The 18,391-nt window shown below is 41.3% G+C and overlaps 1 protein-coding gene across 1 annotated transcript; it reads right to left on the reverse strand.

Moving 5' to 3' along the window:
• Positions 1-1,656: 1,656 nt before the first annotated feature.
• Positions 1,657-17,602, reverse strand: LOC139411441 (alpha-parvin-like). The gene is made up of 14 exons (XM_071157817.1): positions 17,264-17,602; positions 14,700-14,789; positions 13,606-13,676; positions 13,382-13,484; positions 13,085-13,225; positions 11,968-12,083; positions 11,809-11,867; positions 10,778-10,797; positions 10,576-10,637; positions 10,421-10,489; positions 10,238-10,339; positions 10,059-10,131; positions 4,344-7,921; positions 1,657-3,873 (listed from the first exon to the last, which is right to left on the reverse strand). The coding sequence occupies exons 1-13, from the start codon at positions 17,397-17,399 to the stop codon at positions 7,845-7,847; spliced, it is 1,119 nt and encodes a 372-aa protein (XP_071013918.1). The 5' UTR covers positions 17,400-17,602; the 3' UTR covers positions 1,657-3,873; positions 4,344-7,844.
• Between the last annotated feature and the right edge of the window lie 789 nt (positions 17,603-18,391).

Here is an 18,391-nt window from a genome sequence, read left to right on the forward strand (position 1 = left end):
AATGGCAAATTGTAAAATGGTTCATAGCCTTACATCAGAGCCAGTTCTCATTGCCTTATCGGGCACATGAGTCGCCTGGCAGATTGCATCCAGGAAATGTGGCCATATGAAAATGTGTGTGTGTGTGTGCATGTTTGTACCCAGTTTGGACGGCATTTGACAAGGTACAATATTGAACCAACACTAATTTCAGTGTAGAATGTGTTGTTATTCCTTATTCCTTCCTATGTGTAGGTGAACAAGTTAAACTGAGTTAATAGTACACATTTCAATAGATATTACATGTCATAATGAAGCCATAAAAGTGTTATCTGACAGCATGGAAACACATTTCTGTATGACCTGAATTATTTATCAGTGCGCGTGAAAACGTAACATCTGAAATTCTCGTGTGTCTCCGCTTGCAAATTTTACCTAGACTAATCATTGAATCTGTGTGCATTGTTACAAAGGACCACTGCATGTGGTGAGGGGAGAAGACAGTGCTCAACACGGCTGAACTGTTTACCCCAAAACAGACATTGCAGGTTTCTGTCCCCACCCCCTTATTCACACAGCCTTCAAACTATTTTATGACTGGGTGTGGCCACAGAGCAATAGGAGTGGGGGTGGAATAAGGGAGGACATAAACCTCACAGCAAGGATTTTAGTGGGGGGGCATTCCCATAATTCAGAGACAGTTGATGGAACCAAACAGATACGCCTAATATAATTGTAATTGTATCAAAGAAATATATTGGTATTTCAGCAGTGGACATCAATATCCTGTTAGATTCTATTTAGCCCTAATTTGTAATAAATATGTATTCGTTCACGGATCATTGTTTTTAACATTGACATCTTTAAAAAGTTTAGAATATTAATTCAAACAGGCCACTTTTTTATATGACACATTTCTCATTCAGTGTTAACTACATAGGTCTTACCCCAGATAAGGATTTGCGCTCTACAGTACCATTTGTCACTACAGAAGCCTCCAGGGATAGCTGCCTGCTGCCTGACACCAGGGCAGATAAGGCCCTACAGGTCTAGTGTGGCAGGGCTTTGAACTGGAGCCTTCTGGAGCCTCTGCTCCAGGGGAGGCCTGAGGTGCTGCTGGTTGGGGAGGATGGGGAGATGTTGGGGAGAGAGGTGAACCGGCTGCCCTGCCCTCCGACCTCTCCTAATCAGACAGCCCTGGGAGGGCAGGTGCAGACCATCACTGGCTCTTTGCTTTGACGGCACACTGATTCGCTTTATTAGAAGATAAGAGAGGGGTTAGCAAGGAGCTGAGGACCATTCTCTCTGGTGGAAAAAGCTCACATAATTTCAATCAAAATATATAGAGAAATTGGTCATACCTAAGGTGGCTCTGGGTCAATATGATCACTGATTTCAAATTAAATGTATCTTACATAAAGTAACATGTTTTTCTTAATGAATGAAATACCAGAATTATTCCTCAACACCTGAAGGTTAAATTATTATAACAAAACAGTATATCATAGTGTGTAGCCATTTTTGTGTTGACATTGGCCGAAATTGGACATGCGTTGGAGTTTGTTTGGGAACTATAGACATTCAAGTGCATCATGCAAACAAACCAACTGTGTTAGCAGATGCCATCTTGTGGTCACTTAGAAACAGTGCTTTGTGAACATACTAAGGAACATTGAGTGAGCTGCATATGTCGACTACTTTTATTTTATTTATTTTTTATTTCACCTTTATTTAACCAGGTAACCCAGTTGAGAACAAGTTCTCATTTACAACTGCGACCTGGCCAAGATAAAGCAAAGAAAGTGCGACACAAACACAGAGTTACACATGGGTTAAACAAACGTACAGTCAATAACACATAGTACAGTACGACCAGGCCATAGTAGAGCCAGAGCTCAGTCAACGACTGACACATAATTGCAAATGTTCTCTCTCTAAGGTCCAACTTCATATGACCTTAAAACTTTCAACACTGTACACAGCCCCCACTTCAAATGAACTTCCCATGACCAATCATTGTGATGTATTGAACAATGAGAAATTGAAGACAGTTGAAAACAATGAAGTATGAGGATGTCATTTTTTCATGCTGAATATTAAGCTGGGAAATTATGATGTAAACTCAAAGTTGGAAAATATATTTATCTGTGTATATAAATTAACATTCAATAGTAAAAAGTGCCTTGACAAAAGGCCAAATTGTGACAAAGGGAAAAACTTGAATTACTGCATACTCCAGCAGTGAATTCAGCAGGCAGACTGAATTACAGACAGTGGATAACAGAGTACACTTGGGCCTCTCACAAGGAGGGGCAATTTCACTCCTTACCATTCTTACCCTCTGAACTGACATACATACAGACAATCTGCCCGTCCATCCGTTCGTCCTCTCTCTCTATATCTCTCTCTCTCTCTCTCTCTGAGGGTGCAGACACTTAGCCAGTTTCACTAGTCTCCAGGCAACAGCTGAGGTTTTGATGTCTAAATGTTTGTGCACTAAATTTCTCTTTAATTCAATTCCATAATGCAGTGTTTGAAGATATGGATCAATGCCTGCTGCCTTTGATGGTCATCCTGGTAGTCAGAGGCATGTCAATGTACCAATCCTGCACTACAGAGAACAACAAGGACCCCATCACATGATGCAGCCAACGTGGCCATGCAGATCCTTTCATTGTTGTCTCATCATAGAGGACTATGTGCTAATTCTGAATCACATCACATGAAGGATAAGTGTGCAACCATGTGGATAACATTTTCTTTTTTGAGTACAACTCCTAAGGTACTGGAAGACCATTATACAGTAAGCATGAATCCTACCAACCCTACCCTGCATTGAGAAGAACAGACCAGGCGCTATCTTTATTCACATATCTTATCTCTTCATAATTACACCCTCTGCCAGATCAATACAAATAGCAAGGGAGAGAGTGGATGAGTTAATCAATTGTCTGTTTTGTAGTAACCTGACACAATGTAAATAGAACGAAGAACAGCTACAGCTATAGGTTTGTCTGGAAATGTGATTACCCCAACAAAGGATATGAACTTCTTGAAGAGGTAACTTCTTAAAGAGATAACTGGTAATCATTAAATAAGACACATAAGTCCTGGTCAACACATTCATTGAAATAGTGTTTTTCTTTCACAGCATTGCATGTAAAACAGATACAGTTGAAGTCGGAAGTTTACATACATCTTAGCCAAATACATTTTAAACTCAGTTTTTCACAATTCCTGACATTTAATCCTAGTAAAAATTCCATTATAGGTCAGTTATGATCACCACTTTATTTTAAGAATGTGAAATGTCAGAATAATAGTAGAGGATTATTTATTTCAGCTTTTATTTCTTTCATCACATTCCCAGTGGGTCAGAAGTTAACATACACTCAATTAGTATTTGGTAGTATTTGACTTTAAATTGTTTAACTTGGGTCAAACATTTCAGGTAGCCTTCCACAAGCTTCCCACAATAAGTTGGGTGAATTTTGGCCCATTCCTCCTGACAGAGCTGGAGTAACTGAGTAAGGTTTGTAGGCCTCCTTGCTCGCATACACTTTTTCAGTTCTGCCCACAAATTTTCTATAGGATTGAGGTGAGGGCTTTGTGATGGCCACTCCAATACCTTGACTTTGTTGTCCTTAAGTCATTTTGCCACAACTTTGGAAGTATACTTGGGGTCATTGTCCATTTGGAAGACCCATTTGCGACCAAGCTTTAACTTCCTTCACGGTTGGGATGGTGTTCTTCGGGTTGCAAGCCTCCCCCTTTTTCCTCCAAACATAACAATGGTCATTATGGCCAAACAGTTCTATTTGTGTTTCATCAGACCAGTGCACAATTCTCCAAAAAGTACAATCTTTGTCCCCGTGTGCAGTTGCAAACCGTAGTCTGGCGGTTTTATGGCGGTTTTGAAGCAGTGGCTTCTTCCTTGCTAAGCGGCCTTTCAAGTTATGTCGATATGTCAAGCAATGAGGCACTGAGCCTTGAAATACATCCACAGGTACACCGCCAATTGAATCAAATGATGTCAATTAGCCTATCAGAAGCTTCTAAAGCCATGACATCATTTTCTGGAATTTTCCAAGCTGTTTAAAGGCACAGTCAACATAGTGTATGTACGCCTCCCGGGTGGCGCAGTGGTTAAGGGCGCTGTACTGCAGCGCCAGCTGTGCCATCAGAGAGTCTGGGTTCGCGCCCAGGCTCTGTCGTAACCGGCCGCGACCGGGAGGTTCACAATTGGCCTAGCGTCGTCCAGGTTAGGGAGGGCTTGGTCGGTAGGGATGTCCTTGTCTAGCGACCAGCGACTCCTGTGGCGGGCCGGGCGCAGTGCGCGCTAACCAAGGTGTTTCCTCCGACACATTGGTGCGGCTGGCTTCCGGGTTGGATGCGTACTGTGTTAAGAGGCAGTGCGGCTAGGTTGGGTTGTGTATCGGAGGACGCATGACTTTCAACCTTCGCTACAACTCCCGTACGGGCTCGGGAGAGACCATGAGACAAGATAGTAGCTACTACAACAATTGGACAGCACGAAATTGGGGAGAAAAGGGGGTAAAAGAAGAAAAAAAACACTGGAATTGTGATACAGTGAATTATAAGTGAAATAATCTGTCTGTAAACAATTGTTGAAAAAATGACTTGTGTCATGCACAAAGTACATGTCCTAACAGATTTGCCAAAACTATAGTTTGTTAACAAGAAATTTGTGGAGTGGTTGAAAAATGTGTAAGTGTATGTAAACTTCCGTGTATGTAAACTTCCGACTTCAACTGTAGATTAATCTAAACCGAGCAGGACTTTCCATCTACAAACTTCACTGTCAGAAGGTAAACCACGGCCATTAGAGAGATTATGGCATAACCGATTTCTAAAATGTGATTAAAACCAGATGGGAGTGCAGATTGTATGAGGCAGAGGGTTTTACGGTATCACACAAAAGCATGTTTTTAAAGCAGAGTTTCATGTCCTGCCATCTAGAAAAAAAATCACTTTAGTGCTGCACATCTTTAAGCAAATTAAGAATCTCTCCCTTTAGAAATGTCTTTAAGCAACAAACAGGAATGATGGGTCTCTAAACGTGATATGCATTGCTGCCTATCTGCTAATCTCTTGACTGGATTTAATTACAGAAAATCTCAAAACTCTTACCAAACATAAATCAATATCTTCCATCTATTGTTGAAATATGTGTGAAGAATCCTGGAAAGGAAAAAACTGATTGCACACAGGGAAAATGGCTTAAGCAATCTTCAGCAAGAAATGTAACAAACCATCCATACAAAAGGAGTACAAGGTAAAGCCTTTACACCCATATGCTACATAGAAAATAGGAGCTTTCAAGTAACTTCAATGAAGGACCAATTCACTCTTTCAGATCAGAATCCGTGGTGCCAATCAATAGATGCCAACATAAAGTGCCAACCCTGTAATAACTATGAACCACTTATCAGTAGTATTACTCACTTCTTACCTCACCTTTTGTGTGTGCGTCTGTTTTCTCAGCATAAGAGCAGCTCTTACACTACAGAGGCAAGAGAGTATCATGTCTGTTAGTCATGCGTAGAGGCTTATTTGATATAATGAATGGAGGGAGGGATGTAGAAGATGCGATGGGAGGGTAATTACTTTAATGGCTGCAAAGGCTCCTGTTCAAAACACCTTTGCGCACAATGGTTGATTATGGATGGTCATTTCAGCTTTCTGATGAAAACGCAGAGCTCTTAGTCTCTGGGCTTGACTGATAATAGCATGACCAGAAATGTGTCAGAACAATGAAGTACCGAAATACATTGTCACATTCTCCCCTAAAGGTCTAAGCCTTCAGTTCTGAGCTTCAATTCATGGAAATAGTGGTATTTGTTAAACGCACCACAAAAAGCAAGATGAAGACAGAGGGTCAGAGTTTATACAGTATGATGTATAGAAAGATAGCAACTCAGTTCACAAGAGATATGACCAAGAGTAAAAACAGAAATATCAAGAAAACAAAGAACTGAGCTATGAGTATTTTCTACTTTAGGTAACTCACTCATTTCTCCTCTCACTCATTTCTGTGCTGAATTAAATTAGTTGACATGACACACTAAAAGCATCTTAACTAATCTTAAGTGTCTGTAAATTGAAATAAGTGAATTTCAACTTCTAAAAAGAAGCAATTAAATAAAAGAAACATGCTACATAGATCAAATCAGGCACAAAGAAATTCCACTGAAACTTCTATTGTACCCTTGTCATGCATTATGTGCTGTGCTCAGTAGTGTTGTTACTCAAAGGAAAAATGTGACCTTCCTATTCGCAGCTAAGCACTTAGCAAAGCCACTCCGTCAGTGTGTGGTTAGCAAATCCATTCATGAATTGCATGTAGAGCACCTCTACTTCTTGGGAATACTGTAAGCTAAGTTCTCGTTGTAAAGCAGCCACTTCCCCCAACACCCACAGTCCCATACAATATTATTTGTCTATGAAACGGTCCAATGTCAGGTGTAATGAAAGTTGTTAAAACCACCAAATCCTGATGGTATTTAAAACATGTATTTAAAAAGGCAAGTCAGTAATGAACAAATTCTTATTTACAATGACGGACTACACCGGCCAAACCTGGACGACGCTGGGCCAATTGCGCGACGCCCTATTGGACTCCCAATCACAGCCAGTTGTGATACAGCTTGGATTCGAACCAGGGTGTCTGTAGTGACACCTCTAGCACTGAGATGCAGTGCCTTAGACCCCTGTGCCACTCGGGTGCCACATTTTCTTGTGCTCTTCTATATTTCACTTGATGATAGGGCATATTAATAATACAGAGCATACAAGTTTCCATGGGAAGGAATGCCACAAGTTTGCTACAGCACAAGACCCATAATCAAAACTGCACTCAGACCACAACATAGAAAGAAATGATTACGACCTTCAAATTAAAGTACACAACGGAATCAATTTTGGTCAAATTCCCACACTACATTCTCAGCACTACTAGCTAGTTCTGTTGAACATAGTGTATGTTTTATCGTTTGAATTCATGCTCCACTCTTGAAACTGGCACTGTACTGGGGTCTTGCTGTTCTGTAGTTTTAGTAAACACTGCTCTGGAACATTACTTTACAAACATTTTTTATGAATAGATTATGAACAAATAGTCAAAATTAGCCATACATCATGCTTTGGATAAGTACAAAATATTTTTAAGACTAACAGCTTCATATAATTTATCTAAAATACTTTCTTTGGTAAATGATGAGCCAAAATGTCACTAAAAGGTAGACTATTTTTAAAGCACAATGACCAGTATTAAAATATATAAAATTAGACATAAACCAAACAAAGGTAAAATATATGCAGCGTGGCAGTATATAAATTAATAGTGCATACTGTGTGGTCCCATTGCTTTATATGCACAAAAATCAAAAACACTCTGAGCCAATTCAAAACTTCTGATTTCTTTCAAAAGATGGAAGTAAATACTTTGATAAGCACAAACTCAGCTGTCATACATTCAATACATCTATATTCTGATCCTTCATGTAGTCGCAAGTGAATCCAAGTAGACTTCAAACTGTGTCGGCCCGGAATGACATGGGCAAGAACAATTCAACATGGCAATGACTCAACAATACGACGGCATAATCAATAATTCATTAAGTTAACCTTCAATAATACTGAAATATATCTGTCTTTTCATATCCAAGTACTTTACAACATATTGTGCTGTACTTGTGTTTTAGTGAGCCTTCAGCAGGACAAAGCTAACACAGGTGTGCTCTCCCTATTAGATGCATCGTGTTTGCCCTGAAATATACATCTAAACAGGGCATTTGCTTGATAGATATGTCGATATAACTGAATGAATGGTGAAGCTCCCGTCTTTATTCCACATTTCTGTATTTGGTGAAGAGGTTGTAGAGTACCCTCAGAGTAGACTTCAGGTCACAGTTCACAATATCTGCCAAAAGATCAGAAAAACCAAAGGCAGACTTTAGTCTGGGAAACATTTACTAGAAAATAATCTAAAATGACCCAGATTCAGAGATACGATTTACATGCTATATGATACCTTCTTCAAACATTGCCTGTAATTGGAACCAGCTCCTGTTGCTAGCTACTGTATACTTAAGACACAACACCTATAAGATCTACATTAGCGCATTACATCCAGTGAGGCAAAACTGGAAAGATGGAATTATAAAAATGCATTATAAAAACAGATGCTTCCATGAAGCTGTTTTGATTGCAGTGCGCTTTAAGTAGGCCTATTGCTATAATTTGGCATGCAACCACCTTTAAATAAAAGCTAAAGGGGAACACTTAAATGTTACAGCCCAATGCAGTCATCATGTGCCACTCACTGGTGCTTGACCGTACCATTAAAACTATTACAGGCCTCAGTTCAATTAACACAACGGTCACATAGTAATACCCAGGGGGAAAAGTAATCCCACATCAAATAGGGCGGCAGGTAGCCTAGCGGTTAAAAGCGTTGGGCCAGTAACTGAAAGGTTGCTGGTTCGATTCCCCAAGCCGACCGACTAGGTGAAAATTCTGTTGATTTGCGCTTGAGCAAAGTAGTGCCTATAATTCGCTTTGGATAAGAGTGTCTGCTGAATGACTAAAATGGAAATATGTGCGCTCTCTCTTGGTTGTTATGATTAGAAGGCATGCTCTGATTATATATAGAGTGTTGAGTGAATACTGCCCCAAGGGATTTTTATTTTATTTTTTATCCCTTAATACAAAATGTTGAAATTCTGTTGTCACATATCTTTCTTTCAGAAACAAGTGGGGCAAAAAAGTATTTAGTCAGCCACCAATTGTGCAAGTTCTCCCACTTAAAAAGTTGAGAGAGGCCTGTAATTTTCATCATAGGTACACTTCAACTATGACAGACAAAATGGAAGAAAAAAAATCCAGAAAATCACATTGTAGGATTTTTAATGAATTTATTTGCAAATTATGGTGGAAAATAAGTATTTGGTCACCTACAAACAAGCAAGATTTCTGGCTCTCACAGACCTGTAACTTCTTCTTTAAGAGGCTCCTCTGTCCTCCACTCGTTGCCTGTATTAATGGCACCTGTTTGAACTTGTTATCAGTATAAAAGACACCTGTCCACAACCTCAAACAGTCACACTCCAAACTCCACTATGGCCAAGACCAAAGAGCTGTCAAAGGACACCAGAAACAAAATTGTAGACCTGCACCAGGCTGGGAAGACTGAATCTGCAATAGGTAAGTAGCTTGGTTTGAAGAAATCAACTGTGGGAGCAATTATTAGGAAATGGAAGACATACAAGACCACTAATAATCTCCCTCGATCTGGGGCTCCACGCAAGATCTCACCCTGTGGGGTCAAAATGATCACAAGAACAGTGGGCAAAAATCCCAGAACCACACGGGGGGACCTAGTGAATAACCTGCAGAGAGCTGGGACCAAAGTAACAAAGCCTACCATCAGTAACACACTACGCCTCCAGGGACTCAAATCCTGCAGTGCCAGACGTGTCTCCCTGCTTAAACCAGTACATGTCCAGGCCCGTCTGAAGTTTGCAAGAGAGCATTTGGATGGTCCAGAAGAAGATTGGGAAAATGTCATATGGTCAGATGAAACCAAAATATAACTTTTTGGTAAAAACTCAACTCGTCGTGTTTGGAGGACAAAGAATGCTGAGTTGCATCCAAAGAACACCATACCTACTGTGAAGCATGGGGGTGGAAACATCATGCTTTGGGGCTGCATGGAGGAATGGGCCAAATTACCAGCAACAGTGTGAAAACCTTGTGAAGACTTACAGAAAACGTTTGACCTCTGTCATTGCCAACAAAGGGTATATAACAAAGTATTGAGATAAACTTTTGTTATTGACCAAATACTTATTTTCCACCATAATTTGCAAATAAATTCATTAAAAATCCTACAATGTGATTTTCTGGATTTTTTTTCAAATTTTGTCCGTCATAGTTGAAGTGTACCTATGATGAAAATTACAGGCCTCTCTCATCTTTAAGTGGGAGAACTTGCACAATTGGTGGCTGACTAAATACTGTTTTGCCCCACTGTATGTGTACAGAAAGAAGTCACCCACCCTCTGCCCGTGGCTTGGGTTTCTCCAGGCTGCCATCTTGCATCAGCTCAAAGGAGAAAGCCACATTGTGCACCTATATGGGAAAAGAGATCCAGCATTAGCCATGCCAGTCCAGTAAGCAGCTCACTGTAAACTATTTGTAAGAGATGAAAATGAGTCCGATTCACAATGTAGCCTACCTTTTGGTCAAAATGCTCTGGCGTTAGGAAGAAGTTGAAGAGAGGAACAAAGTAGCCCTCAAGCAGTCCCATCAGCAACACCAGGTACACACCATCAGCAAACTGCATGACAGGTAGAACAACATACTAATAATGACCATGTTCATAAGCAGGTATATTAAAAGGGAAACAAAGTAATCTCACCTGTGTGTCCAATTCAGACACCTCCAAGTTCAACTTGTTCAAGTGCTTGTTCACAAAGGTGATCAGAGTCTGCAAGAAGGGCAGGTATTCAGTCAATTTTAATGTTACACAAACAATGAATACCTTCGATTTTTCAAATTAGGATGGAGACTTGCCTTTTTCACCACATTCAGCTTGTCTGGTGCATGGTCAAACAAAGTGTCAAACGCATCTCGCTCTGAAATTGAATAGAGGTTAAATGATTACAATAACAGAATGTTCATTTTAGTAACACAGAAGTAATACAATAGTAATAATGTAATGGCTAATTAACTCAAATTAATACATGGTAATATGACACATTTTGAAAATGCTTACCATGTCTTCCTGATAGAGCCCTGCAAGAGAAGAGAACAACGTATTTCAGCACTGGTATCGTACGGTGTAATCACAGCGCTGGAGAACGACATTAGACAAGTTCAAATGAGAAGAAAAAATGAACTAGGACTTTGTTTAAACTGGAAAATATTAACTGAATGCAGATGGTCTAATCAAGAAAGCCAGGCGGAAAGACAAACAAAGAGATTTGCGTTGTGGTTCTATCCCAGGAGCAGTCCGATCAAACGCTGTGTGGTGGGCCTGCCTGGTGGACATGTGCCCGGGAGGCAGTGGCTTGTCTTCACGGTCCAATCTTCCCCGGCAGAGACATGCTTGAGCAGCTGCTGCCCCTCGCAGGACAACAGCCCAGGGCCCCCTCCCTCTTATCTCCAGAGCTGATTTGCACCCGTTGGACCACTATTAATCAGATGCAGCTCCATAAAGCAGTGGTGTGGCTGGCAGGAGCAGAACCCCCAAACCCTCCTCCCCTCACTAAATCTGCCCATCAGCATGGGGCTCCAACTGTCCATATCAACCCCCCAAGGTGTTGGCGTGTCCGCATTGTCTTTCCGCTTTAACGCGAGACCGGGAGAGGCCGTTCCATTCCCCTCATCAGTCCCTCAATTGTTCCAACTGCTTCAATGCCCAGCGTACTCATTTGCTGACTAATTTGTAAACAGATATTTACAGACATGTGATTCGCCCTATAATCACCTTGTTTTGAATGACCTTTCCAAGGCAAAGTACATGATTGTGTTCGGTTCTCGTCCCTTATACTTATACCTCCATTAACTTCGAATATGGAAAGCAAATGATACAATTAACATAATCTTCACTGACAAGTTTCTAAGGCCATCTTTCCTTAAACATTGGCCTTCATTTTCTTGGCTGCCTCTGTAAACAATTTTCCAAAATTTTCTCTTCATACCCTGAGGGTCTGATAAAGGCCTTGTGGAAGACAGGACAAGTTGGGTAGTTTCATCCAGACATCTGCACATAGTTAGTTAAAAAGGATGACAGTGAAGACATACTCCGTGTTCCCTGTGATCTCTTCCTGAACCTGGCGAGACTGCAGGATCCCCTCCCGTTTCTGTAGGGCAAAACAGACAATTATGACATTTGACAAATATTTCACTTGTTTTCAGGGTTTCCCTTTTCATAGTACAAAATGTATCAGGAAAGGACTATACCTGTACAACCACAACTTGAATGGACACATGATCAGGTAGGCGGATGGGGGCGCGGCAGTGCTGAGACAGCGCCACCAATAAATGGAGAATGGCCACGATGCTTTTAGCATGGACAGCTAGGGGAGAACATAGGAAAGGAAAGAGGGAAGGAACAAGAGGAATGTTATAGTACATCCACTGGGCATTGTCATTAAACAGATGATGCACACGCTGGTGCACTGGAGCAGGGTTCAGATAAGGAATTCTCTTTTTTCACAATTAGCAAGATAGGCGACTCAGCTTTCACAATGCCAAGTTGAAGGTTAAACAAAGGTCAAAAACAAAACGATGAACTCCGTGTCAGGTACAAACTGAACTTGTGTCTTTGGGGTAGAAGTAATGTGCCTTTGTTAGAAAACTGTTACAACCAATTCCATTCTTGTTGTCTGTTGTGTCAAAGCGATTCCTGTGACTAATACACCGAGCTGCAAATTACAGCTTCTTGAAAGATGGAATTCCAAACATGCTCATTTACCACAAAAATATTACATTTACTATTTAGAGAACCTGTATGTGAGGATATGAGTGAAAAACAAAGGGATTAGCTGTCCTTTGATCACAGTCAGAAACAATCCAATTGATTTCCTCAAGTGCTTTTAGATCATCTACAAAGGATAAACCGAAAATTAAACTGAAATTTAAGAGAATTAGAAGGTTGCAATACACCAAAGAACAATAAACCAATGGAGAAAAAAAACATGGCTTCAGCATATTCTTAAAAAATAAACATGGCAAAAAATCAAATTGAAAAATGATTTTTTTTCGTTGACCTGCTGTGTACCGTGACCTCCCACCACTTGAGACAGGGATTACTTCTATGGTCATAATGTCAGAGGGTCAGCAGGGTGCAGATTAGTCCAATGTGAACTTTCTCTGTGCCTCTCTGTCACCCAACAAAATGACCAAACAAGCAGGGTAAAAAAAATAACGACCTTATTACATTACCTTTACATTGTCTTTTACACACACCATTGGCATAATAATCATTTTGATCAACACATTCCAAATGGTTTATTAACAAATTAATAGAATACCAGGGATTCGAGTGAAACAGCGCTCTGTGAAACATGTCACCTACAGTCAATGGTCCATTTGATGTTTCTGATTGAGACCTTCAGAGTGTCGTTGATCTTCTCCAGAACTGTCTGCAACTTCTGCTTCTGGGCTATCTCAGACTGGGTCACCTCAGCCACATTCAGCCGCTCACCCTCCAGCTTCTCTGTAATACAAAGATAAATAAATATGCTTTATTGTCACATACAACGAGAACACAGGGAGGACCATCAAATCCAATTGGAATCAGACAAATACCAGAGGATAATGTGCTGCATTGCAAGCATAGAAGGGATGTTTTGGAGGGAATGAAATACTTTACCAAAGAGTTTCTGCAGAACCTGCCCATCGTAGAGGTCCTCAGCCAGGTCTTTGACAATGATTCTCTCCCCCACCAGCACATCATTGATCCAGTCTATGAGTACCTGCATACAAAACCTTATATAGAATTTAACAGGCACATACAAACTGTACATTCACGAGGCCCATAATATCGCATTCCAATGCTTTGATTGTGACATACGGCAGTCATTTTCTATCTCACACCTTCATCAGTTCTTGCAGTTTGGGGTCATTCCTGGAGTTAGGGTCAACCATGGTGCGGACCTCATTCTCCTCTAGAACCACACACACACACACACACGTTTAGAATATAGACAATGAGAAAGAGCATGAGAGTTTGCTGACGACACAACGATGAAGATGGCCTATAGGGAGGAGGTCAGAGAACTGGCAGTGTGGTGCCAGGACAACAACCTCTCCCTCAATGTGAGCAAGACAAAGGAGCTGATCGTGGGCTACAGGAAAAGGTTAGCCAAACAGGCCCCCATTAACATCAACAGGGCTGTAGTGGAGCAGCTCGAGAGTTTCAAGTTCCTTGTTGTCCACATCAGCTACGAACTATCATGGTCCAAAAACACAAAGACAGTCGTGAAGAAGACACAACAAAACCTTTTCCCCCTCAGGAGACTGAAAAGATGTAGCATGGGTCCTCAGATCCTCAAACGCTTCTACAGCTGCACCATCGAGAGCATCCTGACCGGTTGCATCACCACCTGGTATGGCAACTGCTCAGTATACTGATCGTAAGGCGCTACAGAAGGTAGTGCGTACGACCCAGTACATTACTGGGGCCAAGCTTCCTGCCATCCAGCACCTGTATAATAGGCGGTGTCAGAGGAAAGCCCATAAAATTGTCAGAGACTCCAGTCACCCAAGTTATAGACTATTTTCTCTGCTACCACACGGCAAGCGGTACCGGAGCGCCAAGTCTAGGACCAAACACCTCCTTAACAGCTTCTACCCTCAAGCCATAAGACTGCTGTAAAAAATTACCTCAACTAACCTGTACCCCCGCACACTGACTCGGTACCGGTACTCCCTGTATATAGCCTCGTTATTGTGTTACTTGAGTTTATTTGGTAAATATTTTCTTAACTCTTCTTGAACTGCAATGGTGGTTAAGGGCTTGTAAGTAAGCATTCCATGGTAAGGTCAACACTTGTTGTATTCGGCGCATGTGACAAATAAAATTTGATTTGATTTGAAAGAGCAAGAAAGAGAGAGTGTGTGTGTGTGTGTGTGTGTGTCTGTGCGCGTGGGCATGCGATACACTGCAGGAGTGAAGGTGGAGGCCTTACCCAGCATGGTGTCCTCTGGGTCCAGCTCAAAGGGGATGGGGCTGAGTGGCAGGTTGATGGCATTCATGCCCTCCTCCTGGAGCTCAGACACTGCAAAAGCAGAGAAGCAGAGACCTTTAGTGGCGTGACTCAATGTGTGACAGGCTAATTATTATACAACTGTGCTGAGACCTCCATTGAGTTAATAGGCACAAAAAATGTGTCCAGCAGAGAAAATCGGAGGGCAAGTCAAGTAGCATCAGCAACACACAACATTGGCCCTCATCATCTCAGCAGTAAAGCTCACATGTACACAAATAACAGAGAGAGTGAGTCTTTCCTCCACTCACCTAAGGTTGTCCTCTACACTCATTCCACCCAATTTAGGGCTATTTTCTTCAGGTTAAGCTGTGCTCTTCATGCCAGGTTGTCAGTATTATGGCACATTGGTCTTACCAGGAAGAGTTGGCTCACAACGCATGTCTCTAATTATAACCGGTTATCTTTGGTCACGTTCGGGTTAGCCAGGAGAGAGAGAGCTCAGTCTAGCTTTGATCAATAAGATGAAGCGCCTCATTGTAGCCAGTGATAATACTACATGGGGAGATTCCCAGAATGAGCCAATCACACTATTACCGTAAATTGGAGGAGATGTAAGAGAGTGTATGTCTATTAACTAAGCATTCATGGTCAGTTGATCTGATAGCTCAGACCATGCTGAAAGCCATTACCTCTTTGAAAAAAAGCTTTCTCTCTGAGACACATCGCCCCACACAGGACAAAGCCATCCTCTCCATCCAGTTGCTAGGCGTTCATAGATCTAGGCTCGGTCTCATGCTGCTGTCCTGAGCATCCGCCTCCTTCCCTGATCATTTCACTTACCTCGCCTGGCGTCGTGCAAATTGGCACATGTGGGGAATTCACACAGGTGATGTGACAACCTGACCACTCTGTCTGGCCATGGTGCCAGCACTGCTAGTTCCTGTCCGGACCAGTTGATATGTCAGTAAGATCCCTATAGCACTGATGCAGAGCTGCATAACATAACGTGATAAAGGCCTGCAGAACAAACTACGATATGTTTTTTTTCCAGTTTCCTCCCAAACAGAGAAAGCGCCCCCTGGAGATGTCAACATCCTGTTAGTAATCAACACCAAGATCTCCCTCTGCTGTTCAGTCCTAACCCACAGAGACACCTTCCTCCTTCCTCACACTAAAAGAGCTGCATCCATTTGGTTCTTCAACAAATTGTATAACCAACGCAAAAGCGTCATCTGGATAATGTAAACCTCTCTGTCTGTCTCTGTCTCTCTGATCTGAAAGGACTGCTCCTCAGTTCACAGGCAGAGACACAACATGGTTTACAATAACGCTCATATGATTGAAATACTGTATGTTGCTGTCATGGCAGCGGAGAGGCCCTCCATGGAACAGACCCCTACAGGACCAGGTTGGACGGTATTTGTTCAGTATTTTGGTGAATGGGGCTCAGCTGCACACTCACTTTCACATGCCCCTCAGGAGTATATATAGGGCATGTCTGTATCAAAAGATACGCTTCAAATGTAATTAATAGAAATGGGGTCAAAGTGTCTTCCAAGAAACATTATAAACAATAATAGTGCTTCAGACATTTAATCATACTTGATGCTTGCTCATTTACCAAAAAGATTCAACGAAAACTTAAGTGCTTGTCTAATTCATACTTAATTGAAGGTATGATTTAAATAAATGTGAAACTATGAAAGCCTTGGCAGCCTCTGGTCTGAACTCAGGCAGTGGTTGTGCTGGAGAGAGCATGCGACTTTTTCCTCATTCCTTGGTGAACACATCTGTGATGGAATATCAGCAGCCTCTTATCCTTACATGGCAGTAGCTCAGCCATGTGTACTGTAAACACAGACACACACAGCCTTCTTCTGCAATGGCTTGGACAAACACAATGTAATACAACTCAAATAGATCCTGTCCCCCTCACCAAAAACAAAATTATCCAAATTATTATCACAGTTATTTGATGATAGATTCAGACATCAAACATGAAGAGGGCCTTTCAATCACCATCCCCGTTGTCGTATAACAAAATGACGTCATGGAAATAGACACACCTCAGCAATTACTCGTGGGCCTATACTATTACCGCGTTCAAAACAACTGTGAACTCAGAAATCTCCGACTTCATTCTTCAGTGTGTTCAAGCTCCGAGTGGGAATGTTTTTTTTTCTTCCACCTCAGAATTCACAGTCGGGAACTCGGGCATCTTTCCCGAATTTCCGACATGAAGATCACATACGCCATGATTTGACCTAGTTTTTTCCGAGTTCCCAGTTGTCATGAAAGCACCATATAGCAACGTTTCTTAACTTGTTTTCACGCAAAAACTGTCATTAATCAATTCAACAAAATGATTAATTCTGAAGAAAAAAAACGGTGGAATGTGTCTATTTATAGCATATAGCCTAATGTAGCTTACTGTTCAACAGGAATCGTATTTTATTTATATATTTTTTAGCTTTCGTGATGTCAACCTTTTTATGTAGATGCCTTAATAATAAATAAATAAAAATATAGCCTAATGAACGAACCTTCTTTTGCCTTTTTTCTTCTGGCCAAAGTTCCCCCAAGTTTTCCGAGGAAAGAGTCGTCTTTTTTTCTTGAAGGTGGTGATTTTGGAGTCGGAGATTTGGGAGAAGAAGGTGATTTCTGTGGCGAAGAAGCCATTTCCAGTTTTTACTGGATATTCAAGCTATTGAGACTGTTGTAGACTATCATAGAAACACAACTTTCTGCTTGTCAAAGTTTACGGAATAGACAACGATGGAAACAGAATTCCAAGTATTTGCGCAGCCATCCGACTTCTCCCTGTTATTTGATTCCCGTACACATCCCGTTCCCACCCACATTTTATGGATATGGAAAAAATAAGATAGCCTATGTCCAGCTATGAGGAATAACGGTATTGTGAAGCATGAGCCGACAATATAAAAGAATCAGAGGGTTTTCGATTATATTCATAGGAAAATTAAGTCCAGCGAAATTATCAAACGTATTTTTCCACTATCCAGATTTATTTACTTTCAGCAATATAATTCTCCATCAGTTTTATTTTACTTTTGCTAAACATGAGTTTCCATGGGGCTAGAACAAGGCCAATATAGGAAATATCACCAATGATATACAGCACACTCGTTCTGCAGTCCTAACATGGAGTGTAACAAACTTGTTCAAGGAACCCCTATCCTTAATGGGGGAGAATGGGTAAGCCAAGGCAGCGGACTCAATCAGTGTTCAGCCAGATCAATACACGATTGCTTATTTACCTCGTTCTGCTAATGATCTGGTGAACTTGGTCTAGCTAGCACAGCTGACCAGGCAAGTGGGAGCTGTTAGCAAAGCAAGGACATTCAAGCCTCTACACAGGCCTACACATTTCTGCCACATTATTTACCTCCAACATCTTGGGATGTAATCAAATATGCAGATGATAATAAATACATTTTTGTGTGTTGTTTTTACATTAATAGTAACATACTCTTGCTGTCTAGTTTTATGAAAAACTTTGGGTGAACAAAAGGCCTATTGTGCAGCCAGTGCAGCCCTTTTGCCCTCTCTTTTGATACAATTATGTGAACAAAGCCATGTAAACAAAATGCACAATGGCCCTGGCCTTGCCCTGGGCTGTCATTAGAGGAGACATTTCCCATGCAGTACTG

The sequence above is a fragment of the Oncorhynchus clarkii genome, chromosome 6, assembly GCF_045791955.1.
Source record: "Oncorhynchus clarkii lewisi isolate Uvic-CL-2024 chromosome 6, UVic_Ocla_1.0, whole genome shotgun sequence".
NCBI lineage: Eukaryota > Metazoa > Chordata > Actinopteri > Salmoniformes > Salmonidae > Oncorhynchus > Oncorhynchus clarkii.

Bases quoted from the DNA above. Each gene is read 5' to 3' on its own strand.
- LOC139411441 (XM_071157817.1), bottom strand. From the start codon at position 17,399: ATGGCTTCTTCGCCACAGAAATCACCTTCTTCTCCCAAATCTCCGACT. The intron at 12,084-13,084 runs GTAGGTGACATG...GTTCTCCCCTAG, and splicing joins CATCAAATGGACCATTGACT to CTGTCCATGCTAAAAGCATC. The intron at 10,798-11,808 runs GTATGTCTTCAC...CTTCTCTTGCAG, and splicing joins GAGATCACAGGGAACACGGA to GGCTCTATCAGGAAGACATG.